Raw genomic sequence first — 16,738 nt, 5'->3', positions numbered from 1 at the left:
GCTGTAACAAACCCAGTCTTAGCTGGGTGCACATGAATACAGTCCACAGAGAAGCAAACTCACTTTCTGAACAGTTTATTTACACAGAGCATACCAACCATTACGGCTCCCAGCTCAATTTCTTTCTCTTGCCGAGTCTCTATTCAAACCACAGGAAGAACGAGGTACACCCTGAGCTTGCACCCCTGTCATGGCAACTCAAGGTTAGTGACTGACCTCCTGGGCCACCTTCCATGCCTGTGCTGCGGGACAGCACCAAGCTGGCCAGGGGGTGGGCAGCTTATGGCAAGCTCCCTCCCTGTGTGTGCACAGGGTGTCCCTCAGGGTTGAGGGGTGCCTAGACAGGGGTGCCCTCGGGGGGCTGTGGGGCTGCTGCCTGCTGCATGTCCTCCCGATAGCCCTTCAGCAGCTGGTTGAGCAGCGTCTTCTCGGTGTCGCGGCGCGGGCAGATGAGCGGTGGGAAGGGGTTCCCCTTCAGCTCGATGACCGCCATTTTGGCGCGGTCAAGGCCATCCCGGTTGGGGATCTGCAGCAAGCGGGTGTAGCTACCGGGATGGGGCTGGAACCGGGGTGCCAACACCTTGAACAGCTTGTGGATGAGGTCCTTCTCCTGCGGGGCGGCACGCTCAGCTCCAGCACCGGGGCTGCGGAGAGCAGGGAAGGACTGGGCGGGTGGGGGTTATACTTACCGTCAGCCAGAAATTCGCCATGCGCATGGCGCGCTCATTGGTGTCCCCCAGCTTGGCGTAATCGATGAGCTGCGGGGAGCGAGGAGGCACAGCTATTAGGGCCCCTCAGCCGCCCGCCGCCCCCCGCCCCGGCCCCGGCTACTCACCCGCTCCGCGTAACTCCGCATCTCGTCGGCTCTCGCCCATGGCGCCTCGATGCGCTCATGCCGCACCAACGCCGTCACCAGGTTACGCAGCAGGTCGAGGCGAGAGCGCGGGCTCAACCCCAACCGCCGGTACACTCGCCCGTGCGAGATGGCGGCGGCCACCGACAACCGCATCTTGCCGCCCCCCCGCACCGACCACCGCCGCCGCGGGGCACCACGGGAGGCGCCTCCCGGCAGCCCCCGCGCACCGCGCCGCTCCGTTGCGGCGCGCCACTGGGTTGCGGTGCACCCCTACCCGCCGCCTGCTGCATACAGCCGCCGCGGCCGGGCTGGGAGGGAAGCGGAGCCCGGAGGCGCGTACCGAGAGCGCCGAACCGGCCAGGGAAACCGGGTCGGCCAGGTGGAAGGGGCCGAGCGGGCCCCCGGCCTCCTGGGCGGGCTGCGCAGGCGCAAAGCGGGGCATGCCGGGAGCTGTAGTTCCGCGCCGCGGCGGGACCGGCCGCCATTTCCCGCCGCTGTGGGGACTTGTCCCGCTGCAGCGCAGACCGCGGGTGTAGCAACCCTCCGCTCCTGTCTCTGAGGCATCGGGGCGCCCCGGGGCGGGAAGGCAGGGTGGGCTCTGAGGAGAGGAAGGAGCGTGCCCAGCCTTCCCGCTCCTCCTCACCGCAGCTGGGGCGGGGTGGTGGGGCACAGCCCTCACAGGGTGGCCCCGGGGCTGCGGGGAGGGCCTCAGCTAGGCGCCGCGGGCAAGCGGGGCCTTACAGAGCCTTCACCTTGTACTCCCTTTTTCCCCAGTGCCGGTGGCGGGGTGGCGCAGGAGTCTCGGACCTCGAGCCGCTCCCCCAGGCTGCAGAGAAGCTGGGTATGCCAGCAGCCTCACGTAGCCCTCGCGGGGCGTGGGAGGCACCAGCCTCATCGCGGAGGTTCTGCCTTGTTTCCACGAAGGCAGAAACCCGCCATATTCTGCAAGGTGTCATGCCCCTATAGTCCTGGCAGCGTGTATAATCAGCTGCAAGAAAAATGCTAAAAGACAGCATAAGGAGGTTTCCTGCCACTCGTCCCTTGCAGTCAACGTTTCCGTATTTCAGAGGAAGGATGCGTAACAAAAGCAGCATAAGAAAAAATATCTTTGTTATTAGCATACATCATAAAATCACAATCATTTCATACACATTTTAGTATTTCATATACTTACATAAATAAAGTGAACAGTATAGTTATTGGAATGTGTAATAGGAACAAACATACAGATTTTAATGTGAAATTAACAAATTCTTGGACCCCACCCCCATCTTTTGTTGCTTCTCCGGGGTTTAGCGTGTAACTCCAAAATACTCCAGGAAGGTTACTCAAACTGTGATATCAGCACTAACTCCAGGGATTACCTTCATTCCATTTACAACTGATTTTCCTTTCCTTTTCCTGGTCTAGCCTGACTACATAGGAATTCTTCTGTGTCAGTACTCCAGCTTTGCAGGAAAGGCTAATCCTGTCTGTACCTGGCACAGTGTTGAAAGAAAACATTTTCCAAGCTTTACTATTTTGTTAAACCCATTAACAATCAGCATTTTGCCATCACTACACACTCTTGCAAATGTTTCCATTAAATATATTTCTAATATTAATAAAATAACAAACTCTTTATTATCCTTCTGCTTATAACTTGATCTCTTAACATAAAAATAATATTTATTTCTAATAAAATTATACATAGTATTTATATGAAACAAAGTTGTCATGTGCATGAGCCTAGTAATGAGGCTAGGCATGAGTGTAGACGTTTCTACATTCTCATTTTGGATTCTTGAGGGGGTTGTTATTTTTGGGGCCACAGAATAATAAATAATTTACAAGGTAATGACTTCCCTAGCTCCCCGGTAACCAAGCTTAAAATTGGAGATTATTCCTCTGGTCTGGCTTTATAAAACTTCGGGTATGCTGAAGAAAATGTCACTTTTCTGTCTGAGTGTCTATGTGTTTATGCAGAAATCTTAATGAAATGTTTCTGATACATGTGTTGTGAAAGTTTCCATACAATCAGAAAAAAAATTAGAAAGGTCTATGCAAAGGTCTGAGCAGGATGCAGACAGAAGGCTGAATCTCTCCAGCCAGCTGTGCTCAGAGGGGCTTTCCCTGCTTGGAGGAATTCCTGTGCCTTCTGGAGTGGACTTGTCTTTGCCATCAGGTCCCCTCCTTGCTGCTGGGACTCAGACAACCGCTTTGGGGCAGGGATTCTGGAAAGAGGAAGGTAAAGCATAAGGACAAACCCAAGGTGCACTTTCCTTCACCTTTTTTTTATGGAGTAAGCATGTCTGTTGGAAAACCCAGCTCTCGGCCATGACAGGCAACAATGCAGGCTCCAGAAAGCGAAATTGTTGAGGTTTCTATGCAGAAAGCCATGTGAACATGTGCCATATTTTATGTTCATGAGTCTGTAGGACAGATTTCTCTACTTAGAGTGAGCCATGTATTTTATCTGCTTTTCTGGTGCAATCTCAGAATTTCCCTTCCCTGGATAGTTATGCACAGCGGGGCAATTGTCATCCACCCCTGATTTTGATGGTCAAACTGTAGGAACTTCTTTTTTGGTATTTGTCTATATTTATAAGAGCAGGGTTTAGAAATAAAATAAGTGCCTTTTTAAGAACACATCTTCTTGTGGGCAGGGAGTAAGAAAATTTAGGCAGTAGGTAGGAAGTGACTCATCTAACTCATTGTTCAGTATCCGATGGTCAAAAAACCTGCAGCTACTAATTCCTTAATGGGAACCAACCTGATCCAGCAGGTGATGGAGTGCGGTGTTAAACATATGCAAGAGTTACATAATTTGCAAGAGTTACAAATGTAACATCTGCCATTCAACAAATTTACTTAAAAGTTGCATATTCATGAACAATGGTATTTATACCTAGTTGCCTGTTTGAAATTAAGAAAATAAGACATAAATGGCTCACTTAATACTGTCTCAAGATGTTTCTTTCAGCCTGCTGCGCGTAAGACCATACCTCTTTTGGCCACAAGTTCCTTCCCAGATCTCACTGATTTCCCTAGTACCTGGTTCACAAGACTACTTGGATCTGGAGCTGCTGGGAGAGCTTGTCCCAGAGGGAAGCCCAAAGACCAGAGGGTGAAAGCACTATCATTTTTTCTAAGCTATCACACTGACTTAGTCATTACCTTGTAAATATTGATATACATATAATGTGAAGAGGAATACAGAGTGTTAGTGTTCTTAAAGCTAATGCCCTTGCTTGTGGCATAGTGATAGCGAGGAGTTGGGAAATAATTTCAGTAATGAACACATCCTGTTAAGATAATATACAAAAGATACGAAAGGTCTAGGCAGCCAACTGTTTACACAAGACCTGTACCAGTGGTGTAGAGATTACACCAAATATATTTTGGCCCAGAGAATATGGAAGGGAATTCAAACCTTTATGGGTTGTCTGTAAAGGGCCTGCTTGTATTTTTACCTGTATTTATTCTATTAGAACATGCAGGCCCTGAAAAACATGGCAAAATAAGTAGTTTTAATTTGCATTTGTAACATGGACATGACCCAGCACTAAACACACTGTAGAATTAGCAGCTACACAGATACAACGTTGAAGCTTTGTGCTCAATATACTCCTTTATCTTCCAAGCACGGCAAAGTCCTCAGCAGCTGTCGTAATCCAAAAGAAATGGTGACATACATCACCCATGAGGTTTGGTCTAACCTGTGCATCCAATTTTCCAGTGTAAAAAAAAAGGAGCTCTCTTTCATCCCTCTTCACAAATACAGGATCCCCACCTCACCTTAGCCATCATCGTACCAGTTGAAAAGTTTTGTCATGTGCACACCTGCACCTGCTCATACTCCTGATATACCCAGCCAAATACGCTGCAGCTCTCTGCTCCAGTTCCATGAATGCCGTTTAGGTCTCTCTCACGCAGCAGAGGAACAAAACAGATGGAAGCTCTCTGCAAACGTGAGGCCTCTCTCTGATCTTGATTTCACTTGGACTTCAGCATTTCACCGAGGAAGACGTGCATCTACAGGAGGTCAGAATGCAATTCTTTCTGCAAGTCTGGGATTGCTTTTGTGCTTGCCAATAAGCCTACCTGATTTGCTTATGCCTGGTTTTCCTGCTTTATATATCCCCTTTTCTCTTGCTCATCTTTGTGTAATGTATCCAGCATGAAATAAGTTGAGGAAAGGAACTGGCCTTCACACTGAGCAGTGGGAGAACGGTAAAGGAAAAGTAGTGTTAGTTTAGGACAAACAGATCTTTTTGACTCTCTTTGAACAATACTCTAGCAACACAAAGCCAAATAATTTCCAGATCAACAAGCAGCACTCTTGTATCACTGTTTCACCATTTTTTTTTGGCCTTTTTCTGCCATAGTGCAGCATAATAGAAGAAGATATTTCACTTACAGCTAGCCTCTGCTGTGAAATAGGGATCCAATTTTCACACTCTCCTAAGCCTGGGGACAGTAGCTGAAGACCTGAGTTCAGCAGTATAATATATTTACATGTATAAAGTAACTGTGGACCAAGGTTTTCATTACTGATGTCACTCAGGGATGACGTTCAGCTACCCCTGGCAAAATCAAGGTACTGGATCATTTGGACATAGAATGCTAGGTGGGCAGATGAAATGCTATGGTGTGCGCCATTAGCTATAGCATGCCTTAATCATATTATATACTATGAAGGTTTTCTTGATAGTCTGGGTACAATGCACAGTGCAGTCTTGACAGCATGGAATTACTGGAAGGAAGCTACCATGAACCAGGACAGCTACAGTACAGGCAGCATGGCTGGGGAAAAGCAGAGAGAAAACTGGGAAATATTATATATATATATTTTACATTGTCAGTGCATTTTTATATTGAACAACTCTAAAGGGGCTCTATGTTTCAGTAGGCCCAACTAAGGATGGGCTGCCTTCTGTATCCTGGAGTCTCTGGGTGTTGCCCGTGGTTTGTAGTCTTCTCCAGATCCAAAATCTACTGTGTCATGATAGTTTGTAAATTCCTGAGGTAATGGGAACTCCTCTGTTGATGAATGAGTCCTGTGTCCAAACACTCTCTCTTGCAGCTCAGCGATGTCATTTCTGATGTCTGCCATCATCAGCAACAGGAAATCGAATGAACCTGGTGGGCCCTGCAGTCACAAGGCACAGTCATTAATAATAACTCACCCTTACAGTTCTCAAACAGGTTGATATAATTACTCATGCAGGGGTAACTCAGTAAAATACTGCTTCATGTCAATTGCCAAAAGTTAACAGTCTCTTTTTGAATTACCCTGCTCAGGAAACAATTTTCAAAATAAGGTAAATGATTTTGCAAAAAGAGCCTACATTTACAAGACGCTTCGCCCTTTTGTTACTTAACAGTTCCTTTACTATATTTGCTTCCTAGGAGTATTTTGACACCTCATGGGAATAGAGGAGATAAATCTTGGTTCCCTGTGTTCCTTCATACTTAACTGATAGAAATTATGTTCTTAGAATAACTAATTCATCAGTAATTATTATTTATTTTAATTTTTTTTTCTCAATAATGCTGATATTTGGAAGTTATCTTTTCAATATGGTAACCCTGCTGCTGTCCATCACTCACTAAATACATTGGTTATTGTAATGCAGAGAGTATCTGTCTGGTTTTATCTTATTTTAGAAGATAATCTTTTCTTTTTAGCTGACTTCACACAGTAAAGCACACTGTTTCATCCAGGACACACTCTTAAAAATCCATTCCACCAATGAGAAAATGAGGTACAAATTTTTAAACAATTTCACCTGAAATCAGAGTGCAAATACTCATCCTTCTCTTGATGACTTGCTCAAAGCCTATAGCTTCCCAAATCCCACAGATGGACAAGGGGCAGAATTTTATAAGGTTCCAGGGATCCAGCTCCCATTAGGAGCAGTGACCAAACTGTACTAACTAGCACTCTGAATGGGATTTCAGGCTCTGCCTTCTGAGGATGTCCCACCGCTGTTGTAGGGGAGAGCACACTTATTGCCTTCAGTGCCATGCTCGGCAGTGGAGGAGGTGTGTAGGCAAAAACACTTGGGTGGAAACCGGTAATTACTTTCTTTCCATTAACATTTTCAGTGCATGTAAAGTATGCTCCACTGTGCTCTTGACACAGGAGAGCATTGGCTTTTTTTTTTTTCTTTTTTGCTGACCTGTTCTTAGTAATCAACACCACTTTGTTGTGGAGCGATACTTACAGGTATCCCCTTTGGTCCTGGTGCGCCTCGCTCCCCCTGTAATCAATACCACCTCAGTTAGTTTGCTGTAACTAAAGGAAATGAAAAAAATCACAGTTTGTCCCTGTAGACTCTGTTAATTATTGTCCCCAGATCAAAAATCATCAGTTTACGCTTGCTCAGAAAAAGTGAGGGAGGAACACAAGGAAATTGCCACTGATTCTAGCGGGAGCAGAGTTGGGCACTGCTGATATTTCTCCTAGATGGTAACAAGCAAACCAGTTAACAGGAGAGATTTACAAAACAGCAGTCTAATGCAGTGGGCTAAAGCATCAACCTTTCTTCATGGAAAAGTCAAAAGAGCTGCAGAGGTAGAAAAGGAGTCTGCTTGACAGGCAGGATGGCAGGGCTATTTGCAAGACTTATGGAATGGCAAGCACAAAATAGCAGAAGGAAGACATGAAGGATGGGACAACAGGACATTTTCATCTTAGCAAAGGAAATAAGATGGTAAAAGGGTGTTCCTGCAAGTGTGTAGAGGGTCTCTCTAGCAAACCTGCACTTCACATATGCATGTGCCCACATTATGGAAAACAGTACCTCTCCTCACCTTGCTACCGTCTCTCCCTGGGGCTCCTGGTGGGCCCTGCAAGAGAAAAGAAGGTGTTCACAAAGATGTGAGAGGTTGTGAAGATAAGACTAATTATGCAGTGCATGACAGGAGATGAGAATACTGACCACAGGGCCCCGTCTGCCCTGCTTAATATGTGATATGTCTGGAGATGGGCCCATAGGTCCCATTGATCCACGAGGGCCTGGCTGTCCGGGAGGTCCAGGTGACCCAGGAACTCCTTGACTCCCTTTTGGTCCTGGAGCCCCTGTAATCGACAGCAAAGGTTACCTGCCACAGAGAGCTTTCAGGACACATCATCAGTACACGCAGTGGGGACGGACCATGTTTTGATCTGCCCGGTGGACTGGTTGCCTTAACACCCTCAAATCCACAACAACACAACCAACACAGCAGTCGTCTGAGATAACCTGACATGACTCTTTGTCACAGTGACTATAAGGGATCTTCACAAAACAATTAATCCTTGAGTATACAAAGAAGCCAAGACTGCCACTGCCAGGTGGTTAGGCACACAGACTGGGAATGAAAACAAAAGCAGAAATACCTCATTTTCACACAAAGAAGAAAAGAACAAGTCACATCTGAGAAACATCTCATAAAAAGAAAGCCTCAGAAAACTCATGGGCATGTTGGGTCAAAGGCACCTACATGACTGGCACAGAAGCAAGCCCTTTCCAGTGGTGGGTTGCACCTCTCTTTGCTCAGTACAGTAGCCAGTGTGTAGGGGCAAAAAAGGCTCTGTTCTTCCATTGTCTTTTATATCCCTTTCAGCTTCTGCTAGCTCAGCAGAGAGTGTTTGTTTTTAGCAAGCACACTGGCAACAAAGCATATGTTTAGCTCAAGAGAAACCCTATGAAAAGCAAAACAGAAAATCAGCAGTTGCACAAAATGAAGGCCATTGTAACTGTCACTAGCTGAATTGCTTTATAATTAAAAGGGAAAGCACTTTCTTCATAATGAAGGCATGTGAAAAACAGAAAATGAAAGGCAGAGAGTAAAAAAGGTTCAGCAGGACAGAATACGTACAGTTAGAGTTTTCAAAAGGAGTAAAATCAAGTTCAGTGATGAACCTCTCGGACTCCTACTGAAGACCCAGCCGCACTGTTGCTAACGGCAGGGCAGAGGAGGAGGTGACCAGGGATGGTTTTCAAGCGGAATAGGCAACTCTACAGTACCTTGGACAGCTCAGTCATGGGGAAACCAGATGGAAGACCTGCAGGGTCAGGCCTACGTTAGAGAGATTGCAAGGCGACGCACCGTACAGTTCAGAGTCTGACACAGAATCTCTAACCACATTGTCCTTGCATTTATGATATACTGAAGACTGAAGATACTAATCCTCCAAGAAAATGAGTTAAAGACTCAAAAACCAAAGTAAGACTGCAAAATTGGGGATAAATGGGGTGGGGTGGGGGGGCTGGGCAGTTCAGTAGGGAGTTAATCAAACTTTGTAAGGAATATCTGATAGTACTCTGTAAGAATCTTCCTGAAACCCAGAACAATGCTAGAATCCCTTGGATTTATCACTAACCCCAAATTAGATCTGCATTCAGCAGAGTTTGCAAAATTTTTAGCATCACTGGCTGCAGGTTGCAAGTCAAAGCTCTAGGAACTCTCTGCTTTTCTCATTTTTTCAACCTATACCTTAGCAAAGAAGGTGTGAGTGGAGTTTTACTTTTCTTTTCAGATTCCTTTGAATCTGGAACACACATAAAATGAACAAATGGATCCTTGCAAAACTAGATGAAAAAGAAAAGTTGGCAAAAACAACCCCCTCAAACTGAAAGCACATTTTCTGCTCTAGTAATGAGAGTGAGCTAAAGCAATAGGTATTCCTGAAATGAAATGGAGAGTGATTTAAGACAGAGTTGAAATACAGGAAATGACAAATGAAGCAGGTGAGATAATCCAGGGAGAGGGAGAAATTTGACACATACAGGACAAACACAGCTTGCGTGCCAAGAAACACATGGAGACTAAGACACAATGGATGATGTTAGACAGTTGGCAGAGGCTGACCATAATGACCAGAAAGTTTTTCTTTTTAAATTTAGCACAAATGCAAATATAATAATAAGAACAATCAAAATATGAAACCAATGAAATCCTTTCACACTGAAAGATTGAAGCTTATAATTTTTATTCATGGCACTATTGCACATTCACATCCCTCTGGTCTGTATCTTACCTGGAGGGCCTTGTTGGCCAGGCTGGCCTGGGGGGCCAGGGATATATGCATTAGATGCAAGCACTTTTTCACCAGTGATTTGCTTGCTAAGATCAGCAGCATTATTTGGTATCAAAGCAACCTGCCAAAACCAAAAACCACTGTAAGCTCTTCATCGTTCAGCTGAATAAATTACATTCTTAGTTAAGCTTTCATGTGAACAACAGCATATTTAAATACTTCATTGAAATAATCAGAAAAAAAATATGACTGTGCTGAAGCTTTTGACAGCACTTTCTCCTAAGCTGGCCAACTCGATCTTTTTCAAGTATGGACATGAAGATTTCTTGAAGCTGCTGCCATATTTTGTAGTCCCAAGGAAAACTGGCTCCCTGACCCTACAATGGGACCTCCTTACAAGTTGTTGGAACCAGGTGGAAGCGTGCCTGGGGACTCTTACACCCACCTGTACATCTTTCTGACCAACCACCTTGCAGAAATCTGATGAGAAAACATTGTACTGGAGACTAACAGTCTACAACACATTTTCACAGGATGTTTTGGGTGACCCATGGAGACAAGTCAGGTTTGCAGAAATGGTAACCTCCTCTGTCTTCCATGCATGGGGTGTGTGTATGTGTGTGGCATGACCTCTGGGTAGGGAATCCTAGAGATGATCCACACCTCAGGTATCATATACCCAGAAGGTTGCCCAGGCTTGAAAGATGACAGATGAAAAACATGGCAGCATTTGCTTTTAAGCCATTTATTCATTCTGGTACTTTCCTTTCCTTGGAACCAGTGCCCTGATGTTTTCCGTGAGGCTATTCACCTTTCAAGTTGCCATGGAAATACTGCAAATCGATCCAAATGGGAGGTAGGAGAAATTCAGGAGTTATACAGCAATAAGTTGTCAAAAACTTAAGTCTCATAACTGCTAGGATCTTCTCAGGAAACCTCTTTTTCTTTATTTGAATTTTCCTCTATCCACTTACTGCCCTTTCTTAGGATAACATTTGCTCAGATATTTATGTTCTCAATTGCTGCACAAACCCCTAACTTTCCATAGGTTTCAACGACAGGTCCAAATCCTTTGTGGATCTGGCCCTGTAACCATCCTATTTAACCCAACAGATGTCTGGATCTGCTCTCTGTAGAGACACAAAGCTAAACTAATTGAGAATGTAAGAAAAATTGCACTCTATGGTTTAAACTGCCATTAGCCATTACATCAGATGTTTAATTATCCATTAAACATTAATTTTCCAAGATTGAATATAATTAATAATGAAACATATTTAGAAATGCTCTGCAAATGTTTAGTCTCTCCAGAGACAGCTGAGGGGAGATGACAAGCCAGGACGCTGGTCTGCAGTGAGGAAAGAAGTTTGTTAGTGGTGAGTGCCTGCCTGTAGGGTTGGGAATTTTGCTCTGTCAAACAGAACTGAAGATCTATTTCAGCAACACAAGGGCAGATCTAGCAGCTTTGCTGCTGCCCTGAATGAATTTGGTTCACTGGATGATTTGATGTTGGATTCTGCAACATTTGTGTGGAGAGCTGCATTAAATAAAATATATGATGACTCCTGCTATCTGACAATGCTTTTAAACAGCTATTTGGAATTCCCTGCACTGGACTGTTCTCAAGACTCCTACTTGTTTCTATAATTTTCTGATATACACCACTCTGCCCTTAGTCCAAACCTAATGTTTGCAAAGCTCAGGCTAAAAATAATGGTATGCGCTTACAGTACATAGTATAGCTGGGCAAATTTCTTTTGGCAAACAAGTTATTCATTAAGGAATGCAGCCAGTGCTGCTTGCAGTTTGGGGTTGGATGCACCGAACAGTTCCAAAGGAAGCAATACTGAACAAAAAAAAGCTAGAAATGCTGAGACAGTTCCTGGTGGCACTTCTAAAGCACCAGTTTGATTTTTCAGGCTGGAATTCAAAGTGCGAAGACAGGAATATGAAGATTTACTGGCCATTTGTGTTTTAGGTTTTGGAGAGCATTGCAAGTTCAAAGACAAGATGACTGCACTAAAGGCAAATTAAGTGACATGATGTAAGTCTTATAAGAATTTGGTAGATTCACTCCATCCCCACGTAAATCAGTGGCTGGATGAGGTCAGCAGTTCACAGAAGCCCCACAGGGTGTTTCTTATATGCTTACTCCTATGAATCTGCTCACACAGAAAGTGGGGATTCAGCACATGTACTGCTCTGGGGTGGGCTGTCATCTTTGGTTTTGCAAAGAAAAACATCTCTGTTTACCAATGACCTTGCAGCTTTCTCAGCCAACATCTCAGCCATTGTGACACAGACCAAAGCGTGGGACTGCTGAAGGTAAAGGGCTGCTCCGTGGGTCACAGCACCTTACACCTGGGGTTGAAGAGGAAAAATCAGTAGCTGGGGGGTCTCATAGCCACGTTGGCCAGGGACCAGCACGACGTGGTCCACTGGCTGGCTCTGGTCAGCACACTGCAAAGTCTTGTTTCCCAGAGGTGTGTCCATGTTGTCCAGAGCAGGGTCCTGGCTGGATACAAATGGAAGGATGGAAGGACCGTCATTCTGCAAAACTTCCATTATGTGGCACAAATCAACCAAGGGCTCCACAATGCCAACACTGCCATGCTAAAACCGAGACATGGGGTGAAATCCTGTGACTACCTGAGAGCGTTATGTTTTTCAGGTAGTTTTTGTGAGAATATTTTCAGTGTTGTCAGTGAGCGTTTCTCCTTAGGGGTGGCCACAGTTGAGTGACAGATTAATTAATATCCTCTTAGAGCTTGTACATAAATTTCTGACCAGATCAGATTTTAGGGATCTATTGCTATCCCAGCTTATAAACAGACATCACATACTATATAGTCCCTGCCATGAATACTCTTCAGGCTATATTGCAAATGGCCAGGCTGGAGTAAAAAGGTGGATTTAGTGGTGAAGACTCATCATGAAGATGATTTGGAAGAGTATTCTTTTCTGTGGCTTAAATATTCACTTGTTCCTGCCAGCAAGGCTGTTTTAGCAACTTAGTAAGTTGAAAAAAAAACCACGTAGCTGTTGTGAAAGGATCTACACATGCTTCCCCAGTGAGTCAGCTGGACTTGAAGCATACAGTAGGAGTGCCAAAATACCCAGGCTCTGGTCTAGCTCATACTCTTTGATATCATCTGGCCCGAAAATGGTTATTATATACACTGGGGCCAAACCATGTGTTTCTGATGTTGACTCACATCCTCTTAGAGACTGGCTATACTCATTGGCGTAATATCTGTTTCACCTTTTAACTGAACCAGGATCCTGGTCCAGAGTGACCTTGGCTTTCTCTATCCACAGCTCCAAATCTTAATGGCCCTTGGAAATTATTTTTTTTCCATGTGCATGCAAATATTAGTGGGGGTAAATTTTAAAGAAAGACAGTACTGGAAACAAGACTTCTATATATTGTGTTGCATGCTGCATCTGGAGTTTTGGGTAGTTTCTAGGAGATCTGTGGTTTAGATGACTTTCATAGTGCTTGACAGGAGTGATGTGGCACATGGCTTTCTAATTAAGATGTTTAAACAACTGTCTGCAGTAGGATCCAGCAATTCCCCAACTCCAAGTGCTGAACTGCTTACTTGATTTTTTTAAATTGTTGGCTATGTGTCAGATATCTTTCCCGTAGTTTTCCAGCTTTCCACTCTTCTTCCTTCCAGCAGGAAGGAGATTAATCTAGGACTGCCCACAGCCGCTAGTATGTTGGGGCAGTGCATCCCACTGGAAGACCATGAAAGGTGACTTTCTGTTCCTGATCCTAGAACTACTCTGTCCTGGATCTGGAATGGATGTTGCAATCCTCCAAAAAGGTATTGGTGCCATCACCAGAGGTGGCACCTCTTGACTTTAGTCTTCCCAGAGGTGTGTCCACCTTATCCAGAGCCCTGTCCTTTTCTAAGGAGAGACAAAACTACACCTCCTGCTTGCAGAAGCATATGCCAGTTCCCAGTTGTAGGGTTTGCTGGATTTGATCCTTCGCAGGCTCTTCTGGTAAATATAATTTTGCATAAACTTCATCAAATGTGAATGCCTTAACCACAAAACTGAAGAATCATTCCTATAAACTGTCCCTCTGGCAGACAGGAGTGAACTTTGTGCAAAACAGAACAAATTCAACTGCAGATACTGAGTGATGTCCTCCCCAGAAGAACCTGGCCATGAGGAGTGGCTGGTGAAGCACAAGACTTCATGTCTCCCTGGGCAGAGAAACAGCATGAGGCCAGATCTCCTCTCAGCATGGACGAAATCTCTCCTCTCTGTGGGGTAAAAAAGGCTGAGGGTATTGGGGGACCATCTCTTCCAGCTCTGTCTGTATGAGGCACAACCCAGTGGGCTCCCTCTGAGGATGCCAGATAGATCAAGTCCCACTAGGAAGATACTTGGGGAAAATTTAGGCTATGGACCATGACAAGGCTTAGCTAGGAGGTAAGAGTGAGCTACTCAGTTTGGCTTCTGAACAGCAAGTGCCCACAATGACAGGTATTGATGGTGTTAGTTTTCCAGGAGTGAGTTTTGAACACAGGCACCTAACAGTGGAAGTTAGACACAGAAAACTTTCCATTAATTAAGGCCATTAGTTTCCATCAATTCTTGCAGCAAATGACTTGGCCAACACTGTGACCACAGATCCCTCCCTGGGGGTCTGTGTGAGCCTGCTCAGCATCACAGACTGCGGCTGGACAAACAGCCATTCAGAAGCGCATATCCTTTTTTAACCTATTTGCTACCATTTGTTTGAAAACCACAATTTCCACCACACATGAAATTCTATCACTTCCACATTTATCTTCATACTGATTCAGAAGGAAAACATGACATTATGAGATTTTTGTCTAAAAAAGTATCTCAAACCTCCTTGTATTTCTATAAATCTCTAAATCTGTAAAGCAGATTTATTTTTTTCCTAATATAAATTGCACTGTATGAATTACATTGAATTACATTGAAAGCAACAAGTGAATATACCAAATTGTGTTTTGACACAATGAATTTAAATGAGCACCCTGGGTGAAATAATTACAGCCTGTCAACATGCAATGCTGAGAATATTCCTGCAGATTGTTTCCATTTCACAGAGCCAGAATGTTTGAAGGGGGTGTCACCAGAAAAAGTGTTACACCTGCACCCCTGCACTTGGCTCTCCAAATCCTGGGCTGGGTCTCTGGGTTATTTCAATCCTACCCAAGTGCAGAAGGAAGCCACATATAGGAACAATTCAATTTAAAGGCAGATTTTAAGTGCATTATTTTCTACTTGTAAGGACATAGGTGAAAACAAAAAAGGTTAAGGCTGAGGGTTTATTATTTTTTAAAAAATCAAAGGTAACGCACCTCATAGTGATGTTTTTGTTTAGCCACACACCACCTATTTGGCAAGAATCCTGCTGTAGTGCAAAACCATGTTCCCCCTCATTCCTGCATCCGCAGAACGTCTTGCACTTACTAAAGGTGGATCAAGTCCAAAGTTCTGTGCATTCAGAATGAATGAAAAGCTGAGGCCAGCGCTGATTGCCAAGAAACCTGGGCTCAGACTGGGATGGGTGTTTGCCAGCCTCTGTTACCTCGAGCTTGGTAACACAGCTCCATGATCTTGGTTCGCAATCTGCTTACAAGCAATACAGCAGTATAAGGCAGAGATGCCATTCCTAGATGAATTTAAAATACGTTGCCATAATCGTTATGGTCACAAGAGTCACAGGACAGTGACAGCTCCAAACACTTAAATTTAACCTAAATTGCCATAAAACATGCAGATCTGGTAAAGACATGACTGATCGATGTTCATACCTTTTGCTTCAGTTGTAAAACCGTCTGCTTTATTTGATGAAATTCCTTACAAGAGGCACAGCATGTCCCTGATTTCACCACATTTTCAGATTTCTCAGGAAGCCCAGCTGAAAGAAAGCAGTTTCCAATACAAATATAAGGATCCAAAGCAAAGAAATTAATAAAGTGATTGCAAAAGCAACTGGAAAGTTGTTAGATTTCCCCAGACTGTGAAAAGAAGAGACCATCTTGCCATTATTAATGCTTTGACTGTGAATTGCTATGTAAGGCTGAGAAACTTTGCAGGGACAGCTCTGAGCTCATTCTTAAAGCAGCTGTTTCCAGTTAACAGTCCCCAAAGAGTTTCTTTTTTTAATACCTGAAAAAGTTTACACCCCTTCTTTTATCTTTATATGTAGGGTAGACTAACCCTACGGATCTGAACTGACTTACAATCCCCCACAGGGCAACTTTTCATGTGCTATAAATTACAGTAAAATCCCTCACAATACGGTCATTTAATTAACTTTGCACAAACTGCTCTTTATCATCGCTGGTTATTCCTCCATGTGATGGAATCAGCCTAGGCAGAGACGGGGATTGAGATTAATGACAGGGATTTAAATCCATATGAGAGAAAGGGTCACACCTGTGATATTATGCATGAATGGGATCTTTTCAGGAATCCATTAAATGATTCAAACTGTAAAAGATGTCGCAAATGTTTTATTATGTTCTTTTCCCATTCTCAAACGCAGTGAAGCACTTTCGCTTCACAAACAAACAAGCACTGTTTTAACAGATGTCTGCTTAAATAGAAATGTGGTTTCCAAAACACAGTGTGACACTTACTGGCAAACCCTAGGTGAGCTTTTTTATTTTTACATGTAGTTGTAGAGAAGCATCAAGTCTATTGAGGCCCTGCATACGATGTGTGGCCTTGTACAATATTACCTGGAAGGGTTATTGGACACGTATGAACACTGACCATTCAGAGCATGTCCCGTAATGGAAAAACTCTGCAGGTGCTCCTGGTTAAAGCCAAAATCTTCCAAAAGAATCAACTACAATGTGCTCAGCGATTGT

At 44.3% G+C, this 16,738-nt stretch overlaps 2 protein-coding genes across 3 annotated transcripts in view; both read right to left on the bottom strand.

Annotated features, from left to right (window-relative positions):
• Positions 1-59: 59 nt before the first annotated feature.
• Positions 60-1,266, bottom strand: MRPL17 (mitochondrial ribosomal protein L17). The gene is made up of 3 exons (XM_075079080.1): positions 836-1,266; positions 690-758; positions 60-610 (listed from the first exon to the last, which is right to left on the bottom strand). Exons 1-3 carry the CDS (start codon positions 1,007-1,009, stop codon positions 338-340), a joined length of 516 nt encoding a protein of 171 aa, XP_074935181.1. The 5' UTR covers positions 1,010-1,266; the 3' UTR covers positions 60-337.
• A 683-nt stretch (positions 1,267-1,949) lies between these two features.
• The window catches only part of CCBE1 (collagen and calcium binding EGF domains 1), a 104,179-nt gene continuing 89,390 nt past the window's right edge, over positions 1,950-16,738 (bottom strand). The window contains exons 6-11 of one of the 2 annotated variants that reach the window (XM_075079073.1): positions 15,674-15,780; positions 9,867-9,987; positions 7,783-7,922; positions 7,655-7,690; positions 7,066-7,101; positions 1,950-5,987 (exon numbers count right to left, since the gene is read on the bottom strand). In XM_075079073.1, coding sequence (XP_074935174.1) covers positions 5,754-5,987; positions 7,066-7,101; positions 7,655-7,690; positions 7,783-7,922; positions 9,867-9,987; positions 15,674-15,780 — 674 coding nt within the window. In that variant the 3' untranslated portion in view covers positions 1,950-5,753. Of the gene's footprint in view, positions 5,988-7,065; positions 7,102-7,644; positions 7,691-7,782; positions 7,923-9,866; positions 9,988-15,673; positions 15,781-16,738 lie in introns of both variants that reach the window. The other variant, XM_075079074.1, reaches the window with a different exon arrangement.

Source organism: Phalacrocorax aristotelis, chromosome Z (assembly GCF_949628215.1).
Source record: "Phalacrocorax aristotelis chromosome Z, bGulAri2.1, whole genome shotgun sequence".
In the NCBI taxonomy this organism is placed as follows: domain Eukaryota; kingdom Metazoa; phylum Chordata; class Aves; order Suliformes; family Phalacrocoracidae; genus Phalacrocorax; species Phalacrocorax aristotelis.
The sequence above is the reverse complement of the archived record's forward strand: the minus strand, read 5'-3'. Positions and strand labels throughout refer to the sequence as shown.

Coding starts and splice junctions, on each gene's coding strand:
- MRPL17 (XM_075079080.1), bottom strand. CDS start 1,009: ATGCGGTTGTCGGTGGCCGCCGCCATCTCGCACGGGCGAGTGTACCGG. Junction 759..835: donor TGCGGAGTTACGCGGAGCGG/GTGAGTAGCCGG, acceptor CGCTCCCCGCAG/CTCATCGATTACGCCAAGCT. Junction 611..689: donor TGGCGAATTTCTGGCTGACG/GTAAGTATAACC, acceptor GCCGCCCCGCAG/GAGAAGGACCTCATCCACAA.